Source organism: Hemitrygon akajei, chromosome 14 (assembly GCF_048418815.1).
Source record: "Hemitrygon akajei chromosome 14, sHemAka1.3, whole genome shotgun sequence".
Taxonomy (NCBI): domain Eukaryota; kingdom Metazoa; phylum Chordata; class Chondrichthyes; order Myliobatiformes; family Dasyatidae; genus Hemitrygon; species Hemitrygon akajei.
The window spans coordinates 106,674,634-106,692,302 of record NC_133137.1 but is presented as its reverse complement, the minus strand read 5'-3'; the positions used below and the strand labels follow the sequence as shown (position 1 = coordinate 106,692,302).

Sequence of the window (17,669 nt, the reverse complement as noted above, 5' to 3'; positions counted from 1 at the left end):
TTCCTAAAACAGTTAAAATCATTTATTTTATTAATGTTTATGAGATCAGGCTGTGAGCAATTAATGGTTTCTTTGCAATGTTTCACTGTAATCCACTGGCTGATTGAGGGGAATTCCAAATTTTTATTAAAGGTAAGTCCTTTCCTTCTCATCAGATATTTCTCTCTTGTGCTGCCATTGCGAGTAAGTTCTTCACTGCATCTGAACTTGGACATTGACAATAAACTTGACTTTAACACTTAGTCGGAGATAAATGAAGAGTTTAACCACACTACATTTAACATAAGCATCTGCTGATTGTCTAGGGAATGAGTTGATCTCTGCTCTGTGCTATGTTAGTTGAAAATGAGTGGTGAAGGTACAAGGGGAACTGGAATTCCTGGTGGGGAAGGGAGATATTATCCACTGACCCCTGCTACAAGGACACACCTTATACAGCCATAATGCAAAGACAGGATTCCACTTGCAATCATTTTGTGTGCCTTTCACAACCCCTGGTTATCCCAGTATATGCTCGATGTACTTTCTTACCAGCACCCCAACAATAGCAATTTGAGAAAAGAACAGATAATTTATATGTAATTATATTAGTTGGGGCAACAGTGTTGAAGAGGACATTTTTAAAAATAAGTCCATGGAGCCTTTCCCATTCACCTGAGAGAGCTTAGCAGCCTCTGGCAGAAGGTTAGTCACCCTAAATGAGTAACTAACCTCAGCTAGATCTTCAACTTTCAAGACATTGAATCAACTAGCAAGCATTCAATCTTTCAAAAAGGCATTTGAAGAGGGTTACAGGATTCGGGAGAAAAGAAGGCAGGGTGGGAGTGATTGTACCTTGCTGCCAGTCCATATCTTTTGAGTCGTGGGCATGACGCTGCCGGTGCTCAGTTGGGAGTTGGTTCGTCCAGGGAGGATGAGTTGAGATGCTTGGTCAGTTTGTGCCTGGAGCCCATCTCCTGCAAATTTGCTCCTCCCCTCACAGCTGAAGGAGTACCTCAGTGGATTGTTTGGCCCACCAAAGGCACATTCCAAAGCTTTGGTTTGATTTTGACCCACTGACATAGGCCATTGACCGATGATATCCTGAAAGCAGAATTTATACCACATTGGTCTTTCAACATGATGGAGTGGGTGGTGCTGGGAGCATTAACTAATCTGCACTCTTCACCTCACCACCGCTCTGTACCAGTGTCAAACAGATCACCACTCTTCCATCTGTTGGAGCTGACTATTGCAAACCATGACCAAACTTATTCAGAAAATCTCTGGACAATGCTTGTCACCACACTAGAGGAAGAATATAATGGGTCTAGAACATGGTTTCCCAACCTGGGGTCCATGGACTCCTCACTTAATAGTATTAGTCCATGCATTAAAACTCACTTGGTTACCTTGTATGCCCTTTCTTTGGCTTTTATGCAGTTCTTAGCTTCCTTTGTCAGCCATGGTTGGCTACCCCTGCCACTTGAGAACTTCTTCCTCCATGGCACATATCTAACCTGCCCTTGTGAACTATTACTCTGAGAAAGAGGGAAGTGTTGCACTTTGGAATGTCAAATGAAAGGAGAAAGTATACAGTTAATAGTAGACTCACTAACAGCATTGACGTAGAGACCCAACTCCATAGTTCACTGAAAGTGGCTGCTGTTACGAACCAGCAGCAATAGATCACTCATTAAGTCACGCTTTGATGTTAAAACCACTATCTTTATTAGTATCTACTCATACTATAGAAAATTAAACAAAATAAACAGAAGTTAACAGTCAACGAGGAAATCTGCTGGAAATTCAAGCAACACACACAAAATGCTGGTGGAACACAGCAGGCCAGGCAGCATCTATAGGAAGAAGTACTGTCAACGTTTTGGGCCAAGACCCTTCGTCAGAAGTTAACAGTGTGTGTGCGTGCGTGCACGTGTGCATGTGCGCGTGGCTCCCAAACAGTCAAGCTTAGGAACAGTTCTTAAAGTCTTACGATGGCAAACTAGAAAAGGTCCAGTAATCCATGGAATAAATGAAGGGAGAGATTTATAAATCCACGTTATTGTGTACAGAGGAAATTCACAAAGAATTCCACAGGTTCCACACTGGGAAAATGAAGTAACAGTTGCCAAAGACATTATCCATCGAGTCATTCTGAAATCCACGTAGAAATCCCAAAGGTGACAGTCACGGAATATCCCTTCGCACAAGTGGTTACCACATAGCACACCTGAATCCAGGTAAGAGTTAACAAAAGTGGTGGCCAGGGCATACTCCAACAAAATCCATGTATGGATCATACAAAGTAACAGTCACACATCAAATGTGCACTGTGCCATTAATCAACCTAATCTTGGGCATCGGAAACTATCAGACTTCACCCATATCGTAGCGAGCTGTTCCCGCCCGCAGTCCAAAGCTTCCTCTCTCTCTCTCTCTTCCCCCCCACCCCCCACTACTGAAAGTCCCAGTGGTCTGTCGCAGCTTGTTATACTGACGCCATAGTCCCGCCTCATCCAAGATCCTTCTTCAGGAGGTTAGTCAATGGGAGAGCAACACTAGCAAAGTTCTTACAGAACTTGCAATAATATCTGACCATTCCCAGGATCCTTCTAAGAGTTTATTTACCAGTTAGAATGGGAACCTCAGAAATTGCCTGAATGTTTGTCTGAACAGGAGCCAACCAGACCTGACCTACAACATAACCAAGACAGGTCACAGTGGCATGGCCAAATTCACTAAGTTAACTGTAAGGTTGGCCTTTGAAAGCCTGTCAAATAACTTTTCCACTGCAGAGATATGGGCTTCCCAGGTGTCATTTCACCCCAAGGCATTCTTCAATTATGTGAAGAACAAAAGGATGACAGGAGTGAAGGTAGGACCGATTAGAGATAAAGGTGGGAAGATGTGCCTGGAGGCTGTGGAAGTGAGCAGGTCCTCAATGAATACTTCTCTTCAGTATTCACCAATGAGAGGGAACTTGATGATGGTGAGGACAATATGAGTGAGGTTGATGTTCTGGAGCATGTTGATATTAAGGGAGAGGAGGTGTTGGAGTTGTTAAAATACAATAGGACGGATAAGTCCCCAGGGCCTGATAGAATATTCCCCAGGCTGCTCCACGAGGTGAGGGAAGAGATTGCTGAGCCTCTGGCTAGGATCTTTATGTTCTTGTTGTCCATGGGAATGGTACCGGAGGATTGGAGGGATGCAAATGTTGTCCCCTTGTTCAAAAAGGGTAGCAGGGATAGTCCGGGTAATTATAGACCAGTGAGCCTTACGTCTGTGGTGGGAAAGCTGTTGGAAAAGATTCTTAGAGATAGGATCTATGGGCATTTAGAGAATCATGGTCTGAGCAGGAACAGTCAGCATGGCTTTGTGAAGGGCAGATCGTGTCTAACAAGCCTGACAGAGTTCTTTGAGGAGGTGACCAGGCATATAGATGAGGGTAGTGCAGTGGATGTGATCTACGTGGACTTTAGTAAGGCATTTGACAAGGTTCCACATGGTAGGCTTATTCAGAAAGTCAGAAGGCATGGGATCCAGGGAAGTTTGGCCAGGTGGATTCAGAATTGGCTTGCCTGCAGAAGGCAGAGGGTCGTGGTGGAGGGAGTACATTCAGATTGGAGGGTTGTGACTAGTGGTATCCCACAAGGATCTGTTCTGGGACCTCTACTTTTCGGGATTTTTATTAACGACCTGGATGTGGGGGTAGAAGGTTGAGTTGGCAAGTTTGCAGACAACATGACGGTTGGTGGTGGTGTAGATAGTGTAGAGAATTGTCGAAGATTACAGAGGGACATTGATAGGATGCAGAAGTGGGCTGAGAAGTGGCAGATGGAGAAGTGTGAGGTGGTACACTTTGGAAGGACAAACTCCAAGGCAGAGTATAAAGTAAATGGCAGGATACTTGGTAGTGTGGAGGAGCAAAGGGATCTGGGGGTACATGTCCATAGATCCCTGAAAGGTGCCTCACAGGTAGATAGGGTAGTTAAGAAAGCTTATGGGGTGTTAGCTTTCATAAGTCGAGGGATAGATTTTAAGAGTTGCGATGTAATGATACAGCTCTATATAACTCTGGTTAGGCCACACTTGGAGTGCTGTGTCCAGTTCTGGTCACCTCACTAAAGGAAAGATGTGGAAGCATTGGAAAGGGTACAGAGGAGATTTACCAGGATGCTGCCTGGTTTAGAGAGTATGGATTATGATCAGAGATTAAGGGAGCTAGGGCTTTACTCTTTGGAGAGAAGGAGGATGAGAGGAGACATGATAGAGGTGTACAAGATATTAAGAGGAATAGACAGAGTGGACAGCCAGTGCCTCTTCCCCAGGGCACCAGTGCTCAGTACAAGAGGACATGGCTTTAAGGTAAGGGGAGGGAAGTTCAAGGGGGATATTAGAGGAAGGTTTTTCACTCAGAGAGTGGTTGGTGTGTGGAATGCACTGCCTGGGTCAGTGGTGGAGGCAGATACACTAGTGAAGTTTAAGAGACTACTAGACAGGTATATGGAGGAATTTAAGGTGGAGGGGGTTATATGGGAGGCAGAGTTTGAGGGTTGGCACAACATTGTGGGCTGAAGGGCCTGTAATGTGCTGTACTATTCTATGTTTTATGTTCTATGTTCTATTTCCTGTGACCAAATCATCAGTATAGGCATCTGTGTGTTCTAACCCTTGAACTACAGAATTAATCATTCTGTGGAATGTTCCCAGAGCATTTTTCATTCCAAATGGCAAAACATTGTATTCATTCAACCCAGAAGGTGTTACAAATGCAGAAATTTCTCTACCCCTATCCATCAATGGAACACACCAATACCCTTTTAACAGATCGATCTTTGTAAGAAACTTAGCTTTTCCAACCTTGTCTACACAATCATCCACTATAGGGATGGGATAAGCATCTGTTTTTGATATTACATTCACTCCTCTGTAATCAGTGCAAAACCTGATACCTGGTTTAGGTACTATAACACAGGGTGAGCTCCAATCTGAAGAAGAATGCTTAATGATACCATTTTCCAACATATACTCAATTTCTTGTTCTATCTATCTATCTATCTATCTATCATGTGAGGCTACTGTGGTTCGGAACATCAGGGAACAAATCCTTAAATTTCATGATCAACTGCTTCATCTGTTGCCACTGCTCTGGTTGTAAATGAGCCAATTCTCATCAAGATTTTCTAAAACAGTTGAATTTGTCAATCTGGCTGAAATAATGTTGGATTTAAAATAGGCCTCAGATGGATCAGCTGGTAAATTCCCATAGAGTTCAGATTTGTTGTTATTGACAACAACAGTCACAGCTGCTGTTTGTTTCTCATGATACAACTTAAGCATGTTTACGTGACAAAGCTGCATTGGCCTTTGTCTACCTGGTATTTTGATGACATAATCCACATCATTAACTTCAGACACAACTTCATAAGGACGATGAAATTTTGCTTGCAAAGGGTTTGTTTTCATGGGAAACAAAACAAGGACTTTATCTCCCAGCTTGAATGACCTCATTCTGGCTTTATCATACCAAATTTTCATTCCTTCCTGGCTGATTTTAAATTTTCCCTTGCTAAGTTACAAGCCCTTTGCAATCTGTCCTTGAATTTTAAAACATAATCTAGCAAATTAATATGCAGGTCATTGTTAATCCACTGCTCTTTTAATAATGCCAAAGGTCCTTGGATCTGGAGTCCAAACACAAGTTCATAGGGGCTAAAGCCTAGGGACTCTTGCACTGACTCCCTTACTTCAAATAAAAGCAAGTGAACTCCCTCATCTCAATCCTTCTCATTTTCAATGCAGAACATCCTAATCATGGTTTTGAGGGTAGAATGAAATCCCCTTGGGGTTCTGGATGGTATGCAGATGACGTAATTTGTTTGGCTCACAGTTTGTAAACTATCTGCTGGAAAAATCCTGACATAAAATTACTTCCTTGATCGGACTGGATTTCTTTAGGCAAACCAAATAGGGTGAAAACTTTTATGAGAGCCTTTGACACAGTTTTAGCCTTTATATTCCTGAGAGGTATGGCTTCTGGAAATCTAGTTGCTGTACACATGATGGTTAACAAATACTGATGGCCAGCTTTAGTCTTAGGCAATGGGCCAACACAATCCACAATAACTTTAGAAAAGGGTTCAGCGAATGCAGGAATAGGCTGCAGTGGGGCCACTAGAGTGACCTGATTAGGTTTACCCACAACCTGACAAGTGTGACAAGTTCGGCAAAATGTTGCAACATCTTTCCTCAAACCAGGCCAGAAGAATTGTTTAAAATTCTTGTCCACACTTTTATTCTCACCTAGATGGCCACCCAAGGGCATACTATAAGCCAAAGTTAAAATCTCATTCCTATAGACTTTAGGAACCACAACCTGGTGAACAATTGCCCATTCCTCACTTGCAGGGATCTCAGATGGTCTCCACTTCCTCATTAACACTCCATCCTTAATATAATATCCTACTGGCACTTTCTCGATCTCCTCACCTGAGAGAGTACTTTCTCTCAAGGCTGCAATCTCAGTGTCTCTGCTCTGTTCTGCTATAAACTCCTTCCTGAACAAAGACAAGTCTTTATTGACAGTCCGAACACAAGAATCCTGTTCCAATTTTGAAGGCAGGAAAGTTGCTGACAGGTCATCAAAACCTAAATCCTGATTTGGGCTATCATGGGCAGCAGAATTATGCTGCACAGAACCATCTGTATTGGCAAGCTTCTTTGCCAGAGCTCGAGTTACTACACAGGATGGATACATGTTAGAATCCATCTTTTGATCATCAGTGAGTGGCTTAGTCGTCAGCTACATTACAGGAACAACTTTGCCAGCTGCTAGGTCATTCCCTAACAACAAAGAAACACCCGGCACCGGTAAACTGGGTCGTAGTCCTATCTTTACAGGTCCTGAAACTAACTCTGACTTCAAAATTATCTTGTGCAGAGGCACAGAAACAATGTTGCCCCCAATGCCTTGGGTAAGATTTACCTCACCAGTGGCAGTCTCATCACTAAACTTTAGAACATTGTCTAACAAGAGTGACTGAGAAGCCCCAGTATCTCGAAGAATTTTCACTGGTACCGGGGGTGACCCCTCATTCACTGAAACAAATCACTCTGACACAAAAAGAATGAATTCTTTTCTAACTAAGTCAGACGTCTCAACCTTTGATAGAGCTTCATCAGAAAGGTGGGTTCACAGGTGTTTCAAAGCACTGAATACAGGCATCTGGAACTGCCTCCTTTAAGAGGAAACAGTTAGCCATAACATGACCAGGTTTTCTACAATAATGACAAGTAGGACCAGAAGGTTTCTCCTTTAACTGCTTCCCTTCATCCTTACCTTTATCACTAGTCCCAGACTTAATTTCTGGTTTACCCTGACTATCCATGCTACCCTTTTGGAAGGTCTTACTCGGGGTAAACTTAACCTCGTGGGTTAGAGCAAACTCATCTGCTAATTTAGCAGATTCTTGCAAAGAGGCAGCATCCTTCTCATCTAAATATGTCTTCACGTCATTATGGACGCACCTTTTAAACTTTTCAATTAAAACCAACTCTTTCAGTTTGTCAAAATCACCATCCAACGTTTTTAGATGCACACCACTGTTCAAAAAACAGATTTTGCATAAGCAAATTCCACAAGTCTGGTTCATAGATTTCTTCAAATTCCTAAACTTTTGCCTATAGGCTTCTGGAACCTGCTCATAAGCTTTAAGCACAGCCTGTTTTACTGTACCATAATCAGCTGTATCGTCAACTGACAGGGCAGAATAAGCCTGCTGAGCCTTACTCTTATTTACACTCTGTGACAAAAGTGGCCACCCAACTTTTGGCCACCATAGGCTCTGAGCAACTTTTTCAAAATGCTGAAAGGATTTATCAACTTCAGCTTCATCAAATGGAGGAACCAATTTAACTTCCCGACTGGCAACAAACTTATCACCAGAGTCAGCAGGTTGCCTTTCGAGCTTTACCTTGTCTAGCTCAAACTGCCTCCGTTTTTCTACCTTGGCAGCCTTTAGTGATCTTTGATGTTGTTCAGCCTCAAACTGCCTCCGTTTTTCTACCTCGGCAGCCTCTAGTAATCTTTGTTGTTGTTCAGCCTCGAACTGTCTTTTTTTGTCAGCTTCCACAGCTTCAAACTGCCTTGGTCTTTCATTTTCTCATTCCGCAGCCTCTCGCTGTCCTCGTTGTTTTTCAATCTCTAATCTAAGTCTCTCTAACTTTATTTGTTCCAGCTTCAGCTGGATCTCAGGGTTAACTGGTTTACTTTCAAGAAACCTTTCAAACACCTCCTCTTCAAACTCCTTCTTAGATACATAGTGCTCAGCTATTCTCTGAATCACTGCCTTTGTCATAGACGATTTTACCGTAACAAATCCCAGCTTTTTAGCAATGGCCAACAACTCATCCTTTCTGGCGTCCCCTAATGCCTCAGGGGTTGGAGATGTCAGAAATGCATAAATATCCATTGCTGCTGGTTTCCACACACAAGTCAATCAAAAGGGAGGTAACCAAACAGACTGATAATCGATTGATAAGCTCCCGGACAAGCCCACAATTTATGTTACATACCAGCAGCAATAGATCAGACATTGAGTCAGGTTTTGATGTTAAAACGTGTGTGTCCGTCCCCCAAACAGGCAAGCTTAGGAACAGTTCTTAAAGTCTTAAGATGGCAAACTAGAAAAGGTCCAGTAATCCATGGAATAAATGAAGGGAGAGATTTATAAATCCACGTTATTGTGTACAGAGGAGGATCACAAAGAATTCCACAGGTTCCACACTGGGAAAATGAAGTAACAGTTGCCGAAGAACTTATCCATCGAGTCATTCCGAAATCCACGTAGAAATCCCAAAGGTGACAGTCACGGAATGTCCCTTCGCATAAGTGGTTACCACATAGCACACCCAAATCCAGGTAAAGGTTAACAGAAGTGGTGGCCAGGGCATACCCCAACAAAATCCACGTATGGATCATACGAAGTAACAGTCACACATCAAATGTGCACCGTGCCGTTAACCAACCCAATCTTGGGCATGGGAAAATATCAGACTTCACCCATATCGTAGCAAGCTGTTTCCGCCCGCAGTCCAAAGCTACCCCCCCTCTCCACCCCCCCACTATTGAAAGTCCCAGTGTTATACTGACTTCATAGCAGCTTGTTATACTGACGTCATAGTTCCGCCTCATTCAAGTGTTTTAAAGTGACACCCACAGTATGAAACAGTGGTCACGTAACACTGCACAAGTGGATATGTTGGTAAAGAAGGTGCTTGTTTTCATCACTGAGTATAAAAGTAAATCAGGTGTGCTGCAGTTATACAAGACTTCAGTCAAACTGCACTGTGGAGATTGTGCAGAACAGGTTCAGCAGGATACTGCCTGGTCTCTAGCATATCAGCTACAAGGAAAGGTTGGACAAATACCGTTTCTTCTCCCTAGATTGTTGGAGACTGAAGGGAGACCCAATGCAGGATTTTAAAATCATAAGAGACATGGATTGGATAGCGAGTCAAATCAATCCATTTATTTATTTACAGATATGGTGCAGAATAGGCCCTTTGAGTCACATCCCCCCGCTGCCACAATTTAACCCTAACCTAATCACAGGGCGATTTACAATAACCAATTAACCCACCTGCTCTGACTTTGGACTGTGGGAAGAAACTGGAGGATCCGAGGAAAACCCACACATTCCACTGGGAAGATGTACAGACTCTGTAAAGAGGATGCCGGGACTGAACTCTGACACCATGAGCTGTAACAGTGCCACGCTAAGTACACAGTGTAGGAATGTCTAACACCAGAGGACCTGCATTTAATGTCAGAGGGGAAAATTTAAAGGTGGCATGAAGAGCAAATTTATTTAGGTAGAGAGTGGTAGGCGCCGGGCACCGGCTAGCCGGGGCGACAGCGGCGCCGGGCACCGGCTAGCCGGGGCGACAGTGAAAGTGGGTTGTTTGTTGCTGTTAATGAGGATTTCAGGTAGACAGTGGAATACAGAGTGATATGGACAATAAACAGGAGGTGGATATTTAGTGTAAATTGGCATCAAGATCAGTACAACATCACCATCTGAATGGCCTCTCCTGTGTTGTACCGCTCTATATTCTATGTTTAAGAAAAACAAAAAGCAAAAGATGCTGGAAATAAAAATCAAAGCAGAAAATACTGAAAATACTCAGCAGGTCAGACAGCATCTGTTGTGAGAGAAGGTCTCTTGAAAAAAATTGTTGACCCGAAGTGTTAACTCTGGTCCCCTGTCCACAGACATTGTCTCATCTGTTGAGTAGTTTGACGATTTTCTGACTTTAATCCAGAACTCCAGTGTCCTTTCAGACTTTACCCAGAACTGTATCCTCCTGTTGATCTGTTTGCACAGACTGCATACATGTAACCTGATCACACAAGCATTATACTTTCATTCAAAGCTCATATACACACACACAGTTTCAATCCAATACTCATTTAATCAATCTCCTATTTTCCCTTAGGTACCATAACTGGACTATACTCAGTGATCCCTTCAAGCAGATCCCAGCTTGGACTTGTTCCCAATATGAACGAACTCAGGAACATGGTACAGCACAATGCAGGACCTTCAGCCCATCAAGTTGTGCTGACCCTTTAACCTTCTCCAAGATCAATCTGAGTCTTCCCTCCCATGTTGACCTACAGTTTACTTTCATCCATGTGCTTATCTAAGAGTCTCTTAAATGTCCCTAATGTATCTACCTTTACCACCATCTGTGCAGTACATTCTACACACCTACCACACTCTTTGTAAAAATCCTCCCTCCAACTCCCACTATACTTTCTTCCCAATCTGCCCCCTTTTATTAGCCATGCATGAAATGAATGCCCTCTATTAAATGTTCGCATGCATCTGAACCCATGAAGCAAGTCTCAGTTTGTAAAATACCATCTTGCTTGCTCCTCGATATTTTCTTTGCCACTCAGCACAGGTCCTGGCTCCTAACACTGATCCACCTCTGACATGTCCGTTACCTGTGCTTGATATTTGCATGTGGATCTGCAGAGACTGGAGTCACTGAGGGATCGTGATAACCTGGCAAATCTGCCTGAATAGACCCCTGTGCATCCATCTGAGGAAATGCCCAGTTTAAGGAAGCCGTTCGTGTCGATGGGAGGTCTCAGCACATTGTCTGGGTCCACGGGATCCTTGTTTGTCTGGCAAGACTCTAACAAGGGAATGAAGGAAGCGATGGTCTCCCTGATGCGCAAGGTCATGACACGGTCATTCATCTCCTTTTGCTTCTCCACCTGCACTGCGACACTGTCCGTTCTATCGAATGCCAGCTGCAGAAGCCTCTTGCAGGCATAGTCCACCATTTTGGGCACATACTTGAGGCGCCGCGCTTCATAGCCATGCAGGAGATATTGCTGGCGATAAAGGTGTTGCTGTAGGGTGACGGGGTTGGCATGCGGGTTGGCACTGGTGAACACCGTTCTCTGAGAGTCCACAAACTGGGCAAAATCAAAGACCAGGTCAATCTGAGTGCGTGTCTGGATGGAGAAGGGACGCTTGATCCGGACATACTGGACGGCTTCACAGGGGCTGAGGCGGGTGGCATAGACCAGATAACAGGCAATCAGCACGCCTGCCAGAGAACAAGGAAATGCACAGTGAGCTTCTCTTGTTGTGGGAAAGTATCAACTACAGTGTTCACAACTTCCCATGTTTAGTGCTGCTAGAACTTAAATCAGAATCAGGTTTAATTTCACTGGCATATAGCATGAAATTTGTTGTTTTATGGCAGCAGAACATTGCAAGACATAATAATAAAACATTTATAAATCACAGTAAGAAACATACAACTAAACTGAGTATGTAGTGCAAAAAGAGAGCAAAAATAGTGAGATAGTGTCCCTTTGAATCCTCTTTGTCTACAGAGGAAGTGACAGAGGACTGGAGAATGGCAAATGTAGTTCCCTTGTTTAAAAAAGGTAACAGGGAGAAACCTGGGAACTATAGACTGGTGAGTCTTATGTCGGTGGTCTGCAAACTACTGGAAAGGATCCTTAAGGATAGGATCTATGAGCATTTGGAGAAGTACAGTCTACTCATGGATAGTCAACATGGCTTTGTGAAGGGAAGATAGTGCCTCACGAGCCTGATTGAGTTTTTTGAAGAGGTAACAAAAGAAATTGATGAGGGTAGGGCAATGGATGTGGTCTACATGGACTTTAGCAAAGCATTTGACAGGGTCCCTCATGAGAGACTCATCCAGAAAATCATGAGGCATGGGATAAGTGGAACCTTGGCTGTTTGGATAAAAAATTGGCTTAAAGGAAGAAAGCAGAAGGTAGTTGTGGAAGGAAAGTATTCTGCCTGGAGGTCAGTGAATAGTGGAGTGCTGCAGGGATCTGTCCTGGGACCCCTGCTATTTGTGATTTTTATAAATGATCTGGATCTAGAGGCGGAAGGATGGGTGAGTAAGTTTGCAGATGACACGAAGATTGGAGGAGTTGTGGATGGAGCTGTAGGTGGTCGAAGGTTACAAGAGGATATAGACAGGCTGCAGAGTTGGGCAGAAAAATGGCAGGTGGAGTTCAATCCGGATAAGTATGAGGTGATGCATTTTGGAAGGACAAACCAGATGACTGAGTACAGGATTAATGATCAGTTAAGAGTTACAAAGGGACCTTGGGGTTCAAATCCATACGTCCCTCAAGGTCGCTGCACAGGTTGATAGGGTAATTAAGAAGGCCTATGGGTTGCTAGGCTTCATTAACAGGGAAATTGAGTTCAAGAGTAGAGAGATCATGTTGCAATTCTACAAATCTCTGGTGAGACCACACTTAGAGTATTGTGTTCAATTTTGGTCACCTCATTATAGGAAGGATGTGGAAGGTATGGAGAGGGTGCAGAGGAGATTTACCAGGATGTTGCCTGGATTGGAGAACAAGTCATATGAAGCAAGGTTAGCAGCGCTGGGACTTCTCTCTTTGGAGCGTAGAAGAATGAGAGGGGACTTGATAGAGGTCTACAAGATTATGAGAGGCATAGGTAGGGTGGATAGTCAGTATCTGTTTCCCAGGGCACCAATAGCAAGCACCAGAGGGCATATGTACAAAATTAAGGGAGGGAAGTTTAGGGGAGATATCAGGGGTAAGTTTTTTACACAGAGGGTTGTGAGTGCCTGGAATGACTTGCCAGGGATGGTGGTGGAGGCTAACATTAGGGGTATTTAAGAGCCTCTTGGACAGGCACATGGATGACAAAAAATGAAGGGTTATGGGGTAGTGTGGGTTTAGTACTTTCTTTAAGGATTATATGAGTCAGCACAACATGGAGGGCTGAAGGGCCTGTACTGTGCTGTAGTGTTCTATGGTTCTATGGGTTCATCTGATGGCGGGAAAGGAAGAAGAAGTTCCTGAAATATTGAGTGTGTCTCTTCAGGCTCCTGTACCTGTTCCCTGATTGTAGCATTGAGATGAGGAAATGTCCTGGATGGAGAGGTCTTTCATGAGGCATGTCACCTTCTTGAGACATTATCTTTTAAATAAGTCCGGGCCTGGATGCTGTGGAGGCCAGAGCCTCTGATGGAGCTGACTGAGTTCCATTTGTCTACAGCCTTTTATTGAACAAAATGATCACACAATTTCAAAGGAGATTTATTCAAGGAATATCAAGACCAAGCCACCTAAAAAGAAGGTTGGTCTAAGGTTTAAGATGGGATAAGTAAAAGAGAGGAGTTAGTTTTAGAGAAGAAATCCTCCAAAGGCTATGCCTTTAATTTCTATGTCTTGGCAACCTGTAATGGTGAAATAATATTTAGGCATGAAGAGTGGAACCTGGGGGATAGATGTTCTTCACAACTGGTAAAATACCACAAAACATTCCTGTAAATTGCCTCCACATACTTATTTTTATTTTAATTTAGAGATTCAGCACGGTAACGGGCCATTCCATGCCAATAGGCCCAGTTACACCCGTGTGATCAATTAACCTACTAAATGGTACGTCTGGGATGTGAGAGGAATCCCGTACAGTCATAGAGAGAATGTACAAACTCCCTACAGTGAGAGCACTGAACCTGGTTTGCTGGTGCTGTAATAACATTACACTAACCACTAAGCTACTGTGTCGGCTCCAAATAATGGAAACATGTAATCTGCAGGACTCATACCCGTGTGGAAAACCCAATGGATTTTGTGTCCATTGCCTTAACCACTCTCCACCAGTGCTGGGTTAAAAGCTGTCTTTGTGCATGGGAAGAGTTTGGTGTCAGTTATTGTTTGGGTGTAAACTGATCTGAAAGTCATCTGATATTTATCTAGTTGCTCATATTTCAAAAGACATAAACACAAACTTGTATTTTACAAACCTGTTTGGCTGTCCTCAGTAATGTTACTCTGAATTCTGATTGAATGCTGAATCAATATTAAACCTTGGGGGAAATCGGAGTAGGACGGAGCAGAGTGTAGTTTTGGTGTCAGGACCATAGGGGAGAAGATCAACATTAAACCTTGTGGGGCGGGGGTGGAAATCGAAGTAGGAAGGAGCGGAGTGTGGTTTTGATGCTTGGACCATAGGAGAGACGATTCACATTAAACCTCGGGGGAAATCGGAGTAGGAAGGAGCGGAGTGTGGTTTTGGTGTCAGGACCATAGGAGAGATGATTAACATTAAACCTCGGTGGGGGGGGGGGGGGAAATCGAAGTAGGAAGGAGCGGAGTGGAGGTTTGGTGCTTGGACCATAGGAGAGACGATTCACATTAAACCTCGGGGGAAATCGGAGTAGGACAGAGCAGAGTGTAGTTTTGGTGCCTGGACCATAAGAGGGATGTTAAGGAAAAGGTGAGCATGCTGACACCCAGAACCTCAGAATCAGAATCATGTTTACCATCACCGGCATAGATTAACAAATTTCACGACACATGCCAGTTAACAAATTTCTTGACACGGCAGGAAGAGCAAAAGAAATGGTTTAAAGAATTGGAGGTGTTTCTGTTAAGATGACCATGTTGGGGGGGGGGGGGGGGGAAGCAATTTGAGGTAAAATTATTCAAATGAAGCGACGTAACAGAGTCACAGAGATTTCCTGTGATTGAATGTTGTAGAAAAAATGAAGAAGAATAGGATATTAATTGCAGGATGAAAATCAGAATAATTGTTTTCATTTTAAACAGAGATTTGTGAGGCTGTGAAGTTACTAACTGCAAAGTCCTGGCAGTGTACTCCGGGGTACTGATCATTTCCATCTGAGTTCAAGGCCTTCTATGCTCGCTTTAACCACTTGAACAGGGAGGAACCATTGCATACCCCCAGATCTCTTGATGATCTTTTGGTCTCAGTATCTGAAGATGCCTTCAACAGAGTGAATCCAAGGAAATCAGCTGGTCCAGACAGAGTACCTGGCTGAGTACCGAAGACCTGTGCTGACCAACCAGCTGGTGTACTCACAGCTATCTTCAATCTCTCACTCCGGCAGTGTGTGGTACCCACCTGCTTCAAGCAGGCTTCAATCATACCAATGCCTAAGAAGAGGATGGTAACCTGTCTAAGTGACAATCACCCAGTGGCACTTACATCCATAGTGATGAAGTGTTTTGAGAGGTTGGTGTTGAAGCATCTGCCTAAACGGTGACTTAGATCTGCTCTAATTCCCCTACTGAAGCAACAGGTCCACAGCAGATGCAATCTCATTGGCCCTTCACACAACCCTAGAACATCTGGACAGCAAAGGTGCATACATCAAGATGCTCTTTATCGATCATAGCTCAGCATTTAATACCCTCACCCACTCAAAACTAATCAGTAAACTCCAAGACCTGAGCTTCAAGATCTCCCCCTTTCCTCCCTCACCCCCAGTAGCAATTGGATCCTGGATTTCCTTACTTGTAGACCCCAGTTAGTTCAGATTGGCAAAAACATCTCCACAATCTCCATCCCCACAGGAGCCCTGCAGGTCTGTGTACTTAGCCCCCTGCTCGACTCACTTTACACCTGTGATTGTGTGGCGAAGTACAGCTCAAACACTATATACCAGTTTGCAGATGACACCACTGTTATGGGTTGTATCAAAGGAGGTGATGAATCAGCATAGAGGAGGAAGATTGAAAACTTGGCTGAGTGGTGTAATAACTACAACCTCTCACTGTTTGTCAATAATTTCAGGAGAGGGAAACCAGAGGTCCCTGAGCCAGTAATCATCAGAGGATTAAAGGTGGAGAGTGTTGGTAACTTTAAATTCCTGGATGTCACTATCTCAAAAGGACCTCTGCTGGACCCATCATATAAATGTAACTGTGAAGAAAACACAACAACACCTCTACTTCCTCAGGAATTTGCAGATATTCAGCATGTCATCAAAACCCTTGGCAAACTTCAATAGATGTGTGGTGGAAAGTGTCCCGACTGGCTGCATTATGGCAATGGTATGAAAAATCCTACAAAATGTAATTGATTCAGTCCAATACATTTTTTCAGTCTTTTGTTACTTCATGCCCGTTATTTATTTATTATTTGCATTTGTATGGTTTGTTTACGCTTACAGAACCTGTTTGCAGTTACTGTTCTATAGATTGACCAAGTATACCCACAGAAAAAGAATTTGATAATGTACTGTGATAATAAATTTTACTTTGAACTTTGATCTCTGAGCTGGTGCTGGAGTGGGATGCGGTGTGTGGAATCGAGAAGTCTGACACAAGCAGATGTGCTTGTTAACACATTACAGCAGCAGGTAGAGCAGGGAGCTTGCATCACCAACTGCAGTGCTGACTTGCAGCAAAATATTTGATCAACTTGCATTTTCAGTAACCATATAGGTAACATGAGTAACCCTGCTGTCTCTGTCATGTGAAGCTGTAACGTTTGCTAACAGCACCAGTCAGAACTTGTCGGCTTGATTAGGTGTGAACATTTCTGCTTGACTGTTACACCCTGAGTGTCCCAAAGCAGCAACTCTTTTGAGGTTTAAAAAACACAAAATGCTGGCAGAACTCAGTAGGCCAGACAGCATCTTTTGAGGTTTGCCAGTTTGAGTACAACACGGTTGCACAGATGATATCCGTATCAGCCATGCGTGTAATGTTAAAGAACAAACACTGACTGTGACTTTCTGGATAATTCTTGGACAGGTACCCAGCACTGGGGACAATAGGCCTGAGTTCAATATCTCTTCCACCTCCAACAGTTTAGCACTCCCATGTACTGCAGAGCAGCAGCATCCTAGATTCAATGGTGTCAGTGGAAGTACTTTTAACTCTCGCATGAGAACGTTAACTACCAAACTAGGATTGATGCTGGTCACAGATACACAGGAGACAACCATTCAGCCTTTGAATCAATTATCAATTCCCCAGTTGTATCACAAATCATTCCAGCCACCTTTGCTGCACATCTCACTATAGTCCTACTCTGTAGGAACCTATTTGCTCAATTAGCCATTACCCACGTCCCTCATCCAACATATACAGCATTTTGAAATGGAAAGTTTAAGGAGCTGATTAAACAGCTCTGTGTCTCTCATGGTCTTGCTTAATTACCTCAGCTCATTGCCACTACTGGGGCACTGGCTGCCAACAGAGGCTCCTTTAGAGTCCTCTGACCAAGGTCTGCCTTTCCCCTCCCAGGGATGAGATCTGGGTTTTTTATAGGGAAGGGTTGTTAGCCCTATGCCCAACCTACTTCTTTTCACAAAATAGAATG

General features: G+C 43.5%; 1 protein-coding gene across 1 annotated transcript in view; it reads right to left on the bottom strand.

Moving 5' to 3' along the window:
* Positions 1-17,669, bottom strand: part of LOC140738891 (protein tyrosine phosphatase domain-containing protein 1) — a 74,778-nt gene that overhangs the window by 24,534 nt on the left and 32,575 nt on the right. Inside the window, exons 8-9 of the mRNA XM_073066891.1 lie at positions 10,997-11,610; positions 835-1,083 (exon numbers count right to left, since the gene is read on the bottom strand). Coding sequence (XP_072922992.1) covers positions 835-1,083; positions 10,997-11,610 — 863 coding nt within the window. The remainder of the gene's footprint in view (positions 1-834; positions 1,084-10,996; positions 11,611-17,669) is intronic.